At 40.2% G+C, this 13,339-nt stretch overlaps 1 protein-coding gene across 9 annotated transcripts in view; it reads left to right on the forward strand.

The window, feature by feature from the left end:
* Nucleotides 1-13,339, forward strand: part of NRXN1 (neurexin 1) — a 1,628,124-nt gene that overhangs the window by 1,098,664 nt on the left and 516,121 nt on the right. For all 9 annotated transcript variants that reach the window (XM_085612721.1, XM_085612723.1, XM_085612729.1 and 6 more), the window contains one exon: nucleotides 4,929-5,048. In XM_085612721.1, the coding sequence (XP_085468847.1) occupies nucleotides 4,929-5,048 (120 nt within the window). The remainder of the gene's footprint in view (nucleotides 1-4,928; nucleotides 5,049-13,339) is intronic.

A 13,339-nucleotide genomic window follows, 5' to 3' on the forward strand; every position in this document is an offset into this window, starting at 1 on the left:
GTCTTGCGATTGGTGTGGACCCCTCTTAACTATAGCACTCCTAATGGCCTCCAAGAAGGTAAGGGACAGCAACTTGCAGGGACCACTCATTGGAGACCCTGCATTCCTTAGGTGGGCATGGCCACCTATTCATAGCCTAGATCCAGGATTGATACAGATGACCTCATAAATATTTTAATGCAAGGGCATGAGAGCTACAGGTAAGTAAATGTAATGCAGTCAGGTACTGTATTCACCCTTAAAGGGACTCTCAGCCTCCTCATGCAAAGCTATAGAGCCAACACCAACATCTTTGGAGAGGGGTCGATATAATGACAACTCTAGATAGGTGAATTTGAATGAATTGTTTATGCACCTGTTTCCTGATTGTGCTGTTACATCCAGTGGAGTGCATCTTTTGTTATATAGTATTTGGGAAACGAAAATATCTGGGCCCAGTTTTATTAATGACTTGTGTTGTTCTTGTGTGACGCAAGTTGTTCCAAAGCAATACCCGTCCTCAAGGGATTTTACAAAGCCATGCAATGGGGTATTTGGACTGCCTTGCATGACTTTGTAAAGAAATGTAACACAACGCAGAGGCTTGCATTGCTTAGCATTAAAATTTGTTGTACTATGCGTTCCATGGGTGGAGCATGGGCATTTTAATGCATCATCCCATGGAATTTGATTCAATCCCAGATGTGCTAAAGGTAGTAAGCCTGGGATAGCGACAACATTGTGTGCCTCTCACATGGAGGCATAACAAGGGGAAATGCGCTTATTTCTCCTTGTTACTTCCTCTTTCTATGGGTGATGCATTCTAAATCATCCAATGAAAGAGAAAATGGCCTCTTGGGATTGTTCTTGTGGAGCAAGGTGTCTCTTCCTGCACAAAACAATTCTGCCTGTAACGCCCGCACCCTAGCAGCATGGCGCAAGGGTGCGTGCCTTGGCATAAGGTAGCCTCAAGCACACAGGTGCAGGTAGAGAGCTGAAGCGTGCTATATCTTAGTAGACTTGGCGCTGTTCAGCTCTCTACCTGTGCTTGCCGTGCGCACTGATCTACAGTGGGCCCTCTGTGTCATCATGTGTCCATCCCATTAAGGAAGCTGGCACGGTGGCCAAACCTGTCAACCTAATGTCTTGACTTTAAATGGCACATGGTTGAGACAATGTCTTATTTAATTTTGGCAGGCTTGACGATTTCAACATCTTTTAATATTATCTCTCTTGTCATAAGTTGCTTTGATATACAGTTTATATGACATCTCACCTTACAGTTTTTAATTTCTAATTTTAACTCACTAGCGGGGGAGTTGCCTACCGCACTTGTGAAGCGAGGCACATGGGGCATCAATTGTCGAGTAGTGGCAGGATCTGTTTCTTTGATAGACAGCAGGAGTTTCGAAAGGGCCCTTACCATAATAAATGCATAAATAATTATACATTCATATTAACCTACGATTTTACAAATCTTAGAATATTTTCTCGAGTTATTCCTTTTTCTTGAGCCTAGAGTGAGATTGAAAATAGGTAATTGGCATGAAACGGTCACGACCTTCGAGGAGAAGGTTCCCGGAGAGTTCATTAAAGCAGAAATAACAATATGTGTGTCTTGGAAATGGCTGAAAAGGTCATTTAGAAATCCTTAGCGGGGACTTTGGCCTTAATTGCACCAGCGGCTGGAAATGGTTTGGGAAGAGAAAGTGATGGTGAAGATAATCAGTCTTTTAAGAACCGTAGAAGGCACAGTCTCTGAACATGACAAATGGTTAGTCAGGAGGCAGCCATGCATTCAGTTCATTAATGCCTTCACATCCACCAAGAAAAAACTTTTAATTTTGCTTCATTACATGTCATCAGCTCAATTAAGCATTCTATTTGTAGTAAAATGCTGGCAAATTACTACTTTTTCATTTCAGCTTGCCTGGATATTTATGGCTCTTAGCACTAATTTGTTTACCTTACATTGCATTTTCGCCTCTTGCTCACTGCTCCCACTGTAATCCCTATTTCACTCTATTTGCTTGGACCTGATTTTAACTTATTTATTTCCACTTTCCTTATTAAATCCAGGGAGACGGTGTGTTTTTCTTATGAATTCACATTTGATCCCTGGCTCTGTCTCTCTCTCGCATTCAGTCTCTCTAACTTCCATCACTATGCTCTTTTTGCCGCCTTGCGTCGCTCTCTTCAATTTATTTGTTTTTTTTTCTATCTCTCTTTCTATTTATGTCGATCTCTCGTTTATCTGTCTTATCACTTTATTTCACCATTTTTCTTACCTCACCATGCCATTTCCTATTATCTGTGATCCTCTTCACGTCCCCTCTGTTATTTCTCTAGGCCCAATTTTCCCTTTCTCACTAGTTTAATCTCTTCTCTTTCTCTTTCCCTCTCCCTGCCCACTCTTCTTAGTTTTTTCAACTCACTCCCTGTCTCTCTGCTCTCACATTGTTTACATTTCTTTTATTTTATCTTTAACTTTCCTCTACTACTCCCCTCTCTTGCCCCTCAAAAATGTATACCGGAATTTATACCCAAATCTCTTTCACTTTCCATTAAGTCTCTCCCTCTCTTTTTCTCTCTCTTTCACTCTCCCTTTCCTATCTGTTCATTGCTATCTCTTTCTTCTGGTCTCAATCTCTGTCCCTCTTATCCTCTCCTTATATTCGTCTGTCTACCTGCTTTTCTTCGTCTTCTTTCTCTCTCTCTCTTGCTTGCTTTCTCTTTCTCTTTTATTCTCCCCCTCTGAAAGTCTCTCCTCCCTTTCTCTCACACCTTTATATCACACTCACTTTCTCATCTCTATGTATCTATCGCTAACTCTATTTCTACATCTATATCTATCTCTGTATCTCTCTCTGTCTCTAGCTCAATCTCTCTATTCCTCTATCTCTATTATGTCTATCTTTAGCTATCTGTATTATCTCTATCTTTAGCTATTTCTTTCATCTCTATCACTATCTCTATTATTTCTATCTCTGTCTCTATCTGTCTCTCACTTCTCTCTTGCTTTCACTCTCTTGACATTTTTCTCTGGATGTCTATCACTTCATACATGTATCTTCCTTTTACACCATTCCTTTCTCTATTACTATCGCTATTTTAATATTTCACTCATCAGGCTCCTTCTATCTTTCTCACTCATACACCGTTATCTCATGTTCCCTGTCTCCTCTTCTTCCTTTCACTCTCTCATTATCTCTATATCACAATTTCAGTTTTACCTTCTGTCTCTCACCCGGTCTCCTTGTCTGTCTTTCTCTCTTCCCCTTATCTCCCTGTCTCTTACTGCTTCGGCTATCAGTCTCTCCTGCAGATTACTTGAAATGCTGCATTTCTTATCATTTTATTCACTGCCATTTCCATATTGCTTACTAACATTGGGTACATTTTGCTTTTTTTTTATTTTGCTGACAAAGTTGCATTGATGAAAGCTGATTTGCAAGGTAGATGGCACCGTGTGTGTGTAAACCTAGAATGAAATCCCCATAGCATGCTGGGATGGCAAAACGTCATGTATAAAGTGTCCCTCTTCAAATAAACTGTACGTCGGGGTGTGTATTCTGCAGTGCAGACTGTCCGTCTTGAACCTGTCGTCCAATGAGCACCCTATTGCTTGGCTCGCCCCTTTCCCTAAATCATCCTGTTTTTTGACGTAGCCTCTGGATTATGCGGGAAAGCTTAGTTTACTCTCCTTATTGTGTGTTCCTTACGGCATGCCGGGTCATTGGTGAAGAGGATCACAGCAAGCTGTCTGTCACAACCCTACAGATTCTTTTTTTGGGGGGTGTGAGCGTGTTAAGGAACGCTCATGCAAGCCTGACTTCTATGCTCCATGCTGTTTAATTCCTATTTTTAATGTTATCATTAACGTTTATTTTTACGTAAATTAAGTGCACCTGACAAGCTCAAAACCAACAAAACAAAACAGATGCGCCGATCACAGCAAGATGCATTACAGCCTCCTTGCAGCATCTTGTTAGAGTGACTGCCAGCGCTGTTGTTATGGAAGAGACCACCATTTGAATCACATAAACAGTTTTACATTGGTGCTGTCGGAATTACCCCGCAAACATGGACACACCTCATAAACAGATTTGCATCAGCACTATGTGAATTTGTGGGCGGTAAAACCTGTCAGCAGTATTGTAATGGAGCAGCGGTAAAGTGTGCGGTATTTCATTTTAGCAGCAAATTGCACCATAATATGTTATTTTTATTGCATGCCCAAGGTAAATTTATAAATATTTTGGCGCCCAGCAGCTTAAAATACCACGGATAGGATTCACCACCGACAAATATATAAAAAAAAAAACACCAGCATTCACCTAATTCTGTAATAGTGCCTCAACTGCTCCCAAATTCAAATACCCCCGACATATACTACTTTTTTCGTGACACTCCCAGAGTGTCTTTATTCTTTTCTTCCGTTGTCGGCTGGCTCCTCAAGCTAGCCCCAGCCCGGAGGCCCTTCATTCCAGAGCTGTGTGCTCCCATCTGCAGTTGCAGAACACTTTGCCCAAGTTCTCATTTTAATGCTCGCTGTTCCTGGAGCCCCTCTCCGGAGTTAATTTTAGCTACTTTGACAGGCTGAATTTCTTTTCTGTTCCATCAGCTGAGTCCCCGAATCACTCAAATCACGTCTCAATTCCCTACACACATCCATGCCGAGCCACGTCTGAATTGGGCCCTTTGTTTCAAACCAGTGATGTATTTCTGGTCGGAAAGGAGTTTGTACTTTGAGTCAAGATGTGTCTGTGTTTCTCACCACAGGTAGAGTTTTCAAGAAGTGGCTGTGCTTTCGTGGAGTGGGGTTGGTGGGGGGAGGGATGAAACTAGGTGCAAAATGCGGTATAAGTGACTCTCTAGAGAATGTGAAAACCCAGAAATATTGCTTTCGATTCTAAACAAAGAAACCCTTTCGCCTGTATTCCCACCAGGACCAAGCACGACGTGTCAAGAGGATTCATGCGCAAACCAGGGAGTGTGTTTGCAGCAGTGGGACGGCTTCAGCTGTGACTGCAGCATGACCTCGTTCAGTGGCCCACTGTGCAATGACCGTGAGTAATTCTGCGCATGCTTTTTTACAGCCTTGTAGCCGCAGGGCAGAGTTGGAGGCCAGAGTTAGAGCTGCCGGCTTCCGCTGGCGCTGTGTGTAAGAAATGAACCCTCCCGCGGCTGCTCCAGCTGAGCAGCGATGCTCGCTCCGAACGCGCACCTCCGGTGGGCTCTGTGCTCCCTTGGTTGTGGGACGCCACATGTGCTACAACACACAGCGCTGATCTTGTCTCACTCCTTCATGTTTGCCTTGTGCCCTCTCAGTGTTACTGTTTACTGTAAATTGGCTTGTAGTGAGTGTATCAATCGCTTCTATGCTGCCTGTTTTAATTCGGTCTGATGGGGGCTATTGTATTTTTATAGGTGACCCACTTTCAGGTAAAACCAATGACATGCTGCAGTGACAGCTTCTCCACGTTCTGTGGTGTTTAGAAGAAACACCCGTTCCATCCAAACACAATAATCTTAGCAATGTTTACTTTTTTTATATAGGGCTTCAGGCTGCTTTTGGTGCCCCAGGACACTTTGCATTTTGGGGTTACCTGAAGGAGCTCATGATGACGGGCTTGTGGTGGAACTGAAAATACACTTTGGTATAATTCCTTTCAAGCAGCTTTAAACAAGAAAAACAGCAATGATGAGGCATTAGGGTCACACTTTTTTTTCTGACAAGAGCTGGTAGACCACCAAAGCCCTGTAATGAAAGTTTCTAATAAAGCACAATGTTGTCCAACAAGTTCTGTTAGTAATTATACATTGACCGATGGTGTTAACTCATCAGAACTGCCTCCCATAATCGTCAGCCAACTTCCCCTCGACTCACTATACAGGTTTCCAAAAAGGTCTGCTGGAAATCTCCCAGGCAAGCAACAGTTTCCTCCCTAATGCTACCTTTTACATACCCCAGCTTCAGGAACACAAATCCAACCCGGTAAACAGGCGTCACTGACAGGGTCCTGCACTTTTTTAGCTCTATGAGTAGGCAGGAAAACTGGTTCTACCAGTCATGGAGAAAAATGCTGAAGGTAGAGGTTCAGGCAGAATAGAAGACGAATCTCTCCAATCATCTGTGGCAGGTACTAAACACATGTCCAGTGCGACAGTCAGCAAAGTATTCTGTGTCTGGATTTCTCAGTGGTGTCCGATAGTCAGATTATTTTAAAAGTCACTGGTGCAACAATCTAGTCAGTTACCAAGAAACTCCTAAGATTCTTTCACAGTTTTTTTAGCAGTCCTGTAGTCTGCTTTGTGAAAGAAAACCCCACCAGGAGCTTCATGTTCAAAAAGTATAAAAGGATGGATCTCTGACTCCACTATGCAGAGGTCTGCCCTATCTTTCGACTTGATGCTCGGCCCTCAAAGTCTCCAAGTTCAAAGGAAATTTCTGCCCTAAGGTAAAGATTGGCTAAAGCCACTTACAGAGCAAGTCTGTACAGTGCAGTGGCATAATGAAAAATGATGCCCGCCCCCCTTTCCAGGATGTGATATGGTGCCACAAAGTCTCCCCATATCTCATAAATAGTAAATGGCTTTGAGATGAATAGGGACCCCTTGAAGTGTTGGGCGGCCCTCGGTGGGTTGGAGGCCCCTGTGCGCTGTAAGGGCACAGGGGCCTTATGCCTTATGCCCCTGGACCATCACCTTCTTGGTCTTCCTTTTGATTGGGGAAGATGGTACACGCTCAGTTCAGTTGCAGATGTCTAATTGGCAGGTCCAAGAGACAAGAGACTCCTTTCTTTTCACCGAGGGCACTGTGTAACCTATCCACTGAAATGATGATCGGAATGCAGGGTAACAAAAAGAGTGATGTAAGCATACTTACAGACAGATATATGCAGGGCATCAGTATGCAGTGCATCATCATGTATTTTGAGTTAGTAGTCTATAGAGGCACTTCATAACAGGAATCTTTCACCACCACCGCTCACAGGTCCCTTCAGGTCATTTAATTAAAGGTTTGAATAACATCCTCCAATCAAAGTTACAAAGTAAAAGTTGCCTTTTAATTTCTAATGCAAGCTCTATGTCCTGCAGTTAAGCTGCTAGAAAAACATTTAAACTAAAAGTTTGTGTTAAAATGTAAACGCTGATCAGGCAATTATACCATTTACTCCTGCATTCCATACCTGTAATCTGTACAACTGTGCCTGTAACCTGCATACAGACAGCTGCTGTACAGGAGAGACATTTCTGTCTATTTGGAAATTATGATATCCTGCAAACAGAACACACATGGGTGCATTTGTTCAGCAGGATTAGGCCACTGCAGAGTTCAAAGTACCAAAGCAATAAAATGAGGGAATCAAGGCAAAACGATAAGAGAAATGAACCTGAGGTTGAGACTATCAGAGTCCTTCTCTCAAATATGGTCAAGGAGATCACAAGGAGTCAGCAACATTTCCTGAGATGATAGAGTTGGTGACTCCCTTAGAGGGCTTTTATCCGCTATACTCAAAATAGGCACGAATATCTCACATATGCTATTAGCAGCAAAATAGGTACTGTTGGTGAGCTGTGGTGAACTAAAAACACCAACATTGTAAACTTGGTGAGCAAGATTGTAGTCTTTGCTGCGGATGGGAAAGTTATTCGATAACATTCAGGAAAATGATGATAGTTTATGGAGCTTTGGGGCCCCCATTGGTTTACATGTTGCCTTAAATATTTCCTTTGTCCCGAAATAGTGTGCAATCTGCACATTACAAAAGACATTTCAGACTGTGGGGTTGTGATCGGCATAACATGGGCAGAACTTTCCAAAGATGGGTGGCCTCTGAGTGGAATTGTGATCGGTGGGGGGTGTTATATTTGTTTAGCCATCAATTGCGATTTTACATGCACGTGCAATGACGGCTGTAACATAATATCTGAAGCTTTATGTATTCAAAACTCAAGAAAATTTGATTGAAACCTAAATTATTATCCCTACATTAACGTGTGGCTCAACCTTTCAGTGATACATGGTGACAAGTGTTATTTATTTAGGATGGCTGCATGCTTAATGCTCTGGGGGAACAACAATAACGTTGCAGGTCTTTTTTGAGGCGCATGAGGGAAATCTTTGAGGCAGGCTGCAGGTTCAACAACGAAAAACACAACTTATATAGAAAATATGGATATGAACATGTATTACACGTTTTTAGTTTTATTCCAAGAATGTTTGTGCTGCTGCAAGGAAGAGAAAAATAAAATAATAATGGTGGGCATTATCCCCTAGCTACTGAGGAAATGGCACATACTGAAAGATGTTACATTGACGGAAATCACTCCAACTATTAGATTTCAAGTTATGTGGTCCATTTAAGCTGGGAATCAGTGCTATATTGTCCATAGGCAACACTCTAAATACTAAAGGACTTGATAAGGTGCACAAAATACCTCGAAAGTAAACCACAATGCAATGATTCTTGTGATAAATCTATTACCTAATGTTTTTTTATGTAAAGTGTGCTATATTTATAGTAAACTATTCATTTCAAGATCAGCGTCAGCCATCTTAAACCATGGACTATAGCATAAAACTTAATTAAAGCCCCTTCCAAGAAGAGCTGAGCCATGTCTATGTATCATGTTAAGTACCTTGCACAAGCAGTGTATTGTATTATTCATTCTATTGCACCCTGTTCAGCAGCGTCTTCATCCAGCCTTGTGAAATATCAATAAAAGCAGCTTGGAAGTATCACTTACAGCTCTCTTGGCTTGACGCAGATCCAAGTATTAAATATTCAAAGGAATGTTTTTCATTTCTTGAATAAGTAGAGACAAGAAACAATCAGATTTTATACAAGAGGACTTCCCTGCTGCTGTGGCCGAGCCTGCAGCAGACGGCTACTCTTTCTTGTTAATACAATGTTTGATGCCTTGTGATGTTTTAATGCATATAATTTGCCTCCAGAGCATTCTCTAAAAATGTGATCTATGATTCTATTACAGTGGTTAATGTTAGTGCTATAGTGTTAGTGGTTTATTGGCTTGGGTTATTTGGTGTCCACCACAAGTATGAAAGTCACTATCCTGTTATGTCCATGTTTCAGTAATTCAAACCTGAGCTAAACCCCTGATAGCTTATGCACAGAGCAGCCAAGCTTAGCCTAACAAATATGTGTAAAGCATTTAGAAGTACCAAAACAGTTACAAGTCAAAAACACAACATACTAAAAACCTCATTCCATTTAAAAAAATAGAAAAACATCAAAACAGAAACTAGTGGGGGGAACCAGAGATATGAATGTTTAAAGATTTAAGTGGGAAAGCAACAAAAAGCATAAAGCACAGATGGTAGTTAAAGGTCATTATAGACTGCACCTCAGGCCTAATTTCAGACAGACTGCAATGTACTGTGAGCTGGATACATCAAGTACATTGGCCCTAGTGAAAGTCTGGAAGTCAAACATTTGGAAAAGCATTTATAAGTCCCACTGGTGTGTAGGAAAAGCTTTCAAAGGTTTCCAAACTTTCTGGTGCCCAAACAACAACAGGGGTACACTTCTAAGGCCCGTAGGACCTTAGGTTAGGCAACCAGAGACTCGGAGGGTGTCAGGCAGAGGCCACCAGCAAAGGCCACTCTAAGTAACAGATGCCACACTCAGAAAAGGGTGGGGGGGTCGAGTCTTTTAGGGCTCCTCCCTGGTAACAGACAGCAGGTGCAGTCTTTCTTCTGTTCTTCCACAGGCCCAGAAAGTGTTTTGAGGAAGAATGGATGAGGGTTCTGCTTTGTAGGAATCACCTGCATTTGGGATACCCTAAGACACTCCTTGACCTCTCTGACCAATGGAGTAATTGCTCCCAGGCTCTTGCCTACCTACTTTTTCAGTAGTTCCTGTTTTTTAGTGAAACAAGCCCAAATTGAAATGTGCCAGGGCAAATCCACGGCAGTGAAGGACTTTAGTTACACTAAACCTGGGCTCTAAAAACTGGGGGTGTATAAGGGAGTGGACTATAGTAATCACCAGTGCCCCCAGACAGCAAATACTAAAATCCAGTTTGAAAGAGGCACTGTACCCACAACAAACCCAGAGACAGAAATCGGGCAGGAAAAAAACAGGGTCCTTCAACAACCAGAGAGAAGATGCTCAAGAATTGTTGTGGCTTCATGTTATCTTCCTTTTAAGTGTGTCAAAGTGATACATATGGATCAACAGACCTGTTGGGTAGGATTAGGCCATGTGGTGTCAACAGAATGCTCACAGCTCCCAGCCTGTATATTCTGTTGAGGTCAGAGGAGCCTTTTGGTCAGCTTATTGTTTGCTCTTTGGAGGAGTTTCACACTTCTTTAAGCCTGAGCACATGCTGGGCGTTGGCAGAGGCTAACGCTAATTATTCTTCTGATAGTTCAGGCAGGTAAAGAGTAAGTTTCCTAAAAGTTACTTTTCTTTTATATTTGTTAAAAATGTGACTTTACCATTGAATTAGATTTTTAATAACTTTTTAAAAAATAGTGGTTTTAATATTTTTCTAGTTTGTCCTGTTCCTGAGATAAAATCTTAGTATTTGTATCTGTACTGGATATAGGATAGCTAAGCCTGCCACAGTGAATATTGCTTTTGGGAATTGTCACTGTAGGGACATAGTAATGACACATTTCTTCCTGTCCCACTTTTAAATAACATGTAACATACCTTGTTGGAAAAATGTGTACATGGGGTGACTAATATTTAAAAGGGAGGCTTTTACCTGTTAAAAGAGTCACCCTTCTTGTTTTGCACTGCAGTAGTCAGGCTACAATGATAGGCCTGAGGTCAAGTTTTCCTGTTTTAAACTAGTGGATGGCACAATACGTTCTGCAGTCCACAGGTGGGATTTTAACTCTCTATGTCATAAATGCATTTTCTGCTCCATATACTATGCCCTAATAAGAAAGTTAAATAAGGGAAGCAAGGATTAGCCAATTTCTACATGTTTTAAAGACCTGAGCACTTACACCGGGCACCAGACAACAGTGTCCCTGTGTGCAGCGTCTAAAAACCAGCAATACAATTAAGCGAACAAATGGAGGGTACTAGGAAAAAAGGATCATTCTCTCAAACAAACATAGTGATAAAGCAATTTAAAGTCACCTGCAACCCTCTCTCAATATTTTTATTGTCATCTTATGTTGTAACATGCTTTGCCAATGTTGCACTAGTATTATGTTAGCCAATGGATTGCTCTTCTGTAGCAGTGATAACATTTACTCTGTTAGTTGTTGATGCCATGGAGTTCTGCTCAACTGTTCCTAGGTCTGATTGTGGAGTTACTCCATAAAGTATGTTAATGGTTGTGAGTCTCTGTTTTTATGTAAAACCTAGACCTTTGTTGTGCGCATGCAAAATATGGGGTGCAGGAATTGCACACAAAAAATCTCAATTTACTCTGATTATGTTCTGTACCTAGAGGGCAATTTAGAATATTCTGGAAGGGTTTTACATTGGAAAGGCAGTGTCTGCAATAGAGCAAAAGCAGGCCTCCTATGAATGACAAAATATTCCAGACATCTCAGCTAAATTCTACATGAAGGAGGCAGACCTTTCCCAACCTGCCTACACATCACTAAAGGGCACTTACAGATTGTTTGAAACTGTAACGTGAACCATACTGAAATAAATGAGAGACAATTCTTGCCATTAAAATATTTCTTGCTATATTCATAGATGTAATGTAGTACAGATTGTTAAACAATCTTGGGGCCAGATGTGCAGCTTTCATTTTTCTGTTTGATGGCACTTGGCAGATGTGAATGAGTGTTGAACAACATTACTTAAGACGCTTGCTATACTACATTTCAATTGTGCTTTAAGACAGATAATATATTGTAGCAACAAAATTAAAAATAATAATATCTGCATTCCAATCACTAATGCTAACCACATTATGTTGTGCAGTAAGTGATACTTTTACCTAACCCAATGGCAATGATTTAATTGATCTCAAAATATAGACCTTCCCTACTTTGATACATATATGACCATATCTAAGCAATAAATATGTTAGACCAAAACTATATTCAGAGTTGTACTATTTGTTTCGTTCAATTGGTTACAACTGTTGTCAATGTGCTGCTTTTTTCTTTAATGTTTTTAGTTGCCCTTTGTGATAGTCACACCTTAAATGAATAAAATTACAAGCAAATAGTACATTCCGATGGCATCTTAAACATACCAGTAAGTGAAAAAAACACCATGTTATCAAGATGAGAATAGGACATGGTATTGCCAAACTACAACTAGAGAACTTGAAAAAGCCTGGAGACAAGCCTTTTCAATAAGTACATCTACACAGTGTAAAAACAGTATCTGTAATATGGTTTCAGAAGGCCGGTGTGCAACACTCTTCTCATATCATTTGTTTATATGTAGAGACTACTTCTCTACATGATATGCTTATTCCATCATTGAACTATTTCTGTCATAAAAAAAGTTATGAATTAAATTTGAATAATAGAAACATTACCATTCAAACTATGAATTGGGATTAAACTCCTACTAATTATTTCAAGTATGCAGTTATGATAATTATTGTCTAAATCATAAACGATTAAATAACTTACACATTAAAAACAGCATAACACTTTGCGAACTTGGGAGTTACAGGAAAAGTCATTAAATATTTAGCTAAAAATTGCCATATGGTAGGGTTACTGTAGTTAAGAACTCCAACTACAAAATAATTGGGGTTAGGACTCAATTACATTCTCCAAATTATTCACCAATAAATGAAAATACATGTTACTGAATTCATTGACTGTAGAAGTTGAAATATAATTTATATGTTTTAAAGAACTTAAAATACAATTCAATTAACTACAATAATTCTACAAAATATAAATAAATGTTGGATTTAGTTTTAAATTTCAGTTTATAATACCGTCTGTTGGCAATACCAAACAACATAGCAGGCCTTCTCGTGGTTTAACGTATCATAACATTTACTTGACTGTATTATAAAGTTAAAATCCATCACATGTAATCATATACCAATTTATTATAATATTAAATGCAGTGGTTATCAGTAGTGGAATCTCTTTGCACCATCATTTAATCAACTAGGGTCCGGAAAGCCCTTTATTTAGTAAATATTTTACATATAGGTCTGTCTCTTCTTTGAATTAATTACAGTCAATTACCTCTCTTGTGGCTCTCGTGCTCACTAGTTTCATCTTTTTCACATCTAGATTCTATTATATAATTTGTATTTTATTATTTAATATAAAAACACCACTCATTACTTGCTACTAACTGATTGACTGCAAGCACCATTCGGATGCACAGAGACAAGATTTTCCCATTCTCAGAAGCGGCTCATATTTTTAAAGTAT

The sequence above is a fragment of the Triturus cristatus genome, chromosome 6, assembly GCF_964204655.1.
Source record: "Triturus cristatus chromosome 6, aTriCri1.1, whole genome shotgun sequence".
Classification (NCBI taxonomy): domain Eukaryota; kingdom Metazoa; phylum Chordata; class Amphibia; order Caudata; family Salamandridae; genus Triturus; species Triturus cristatus.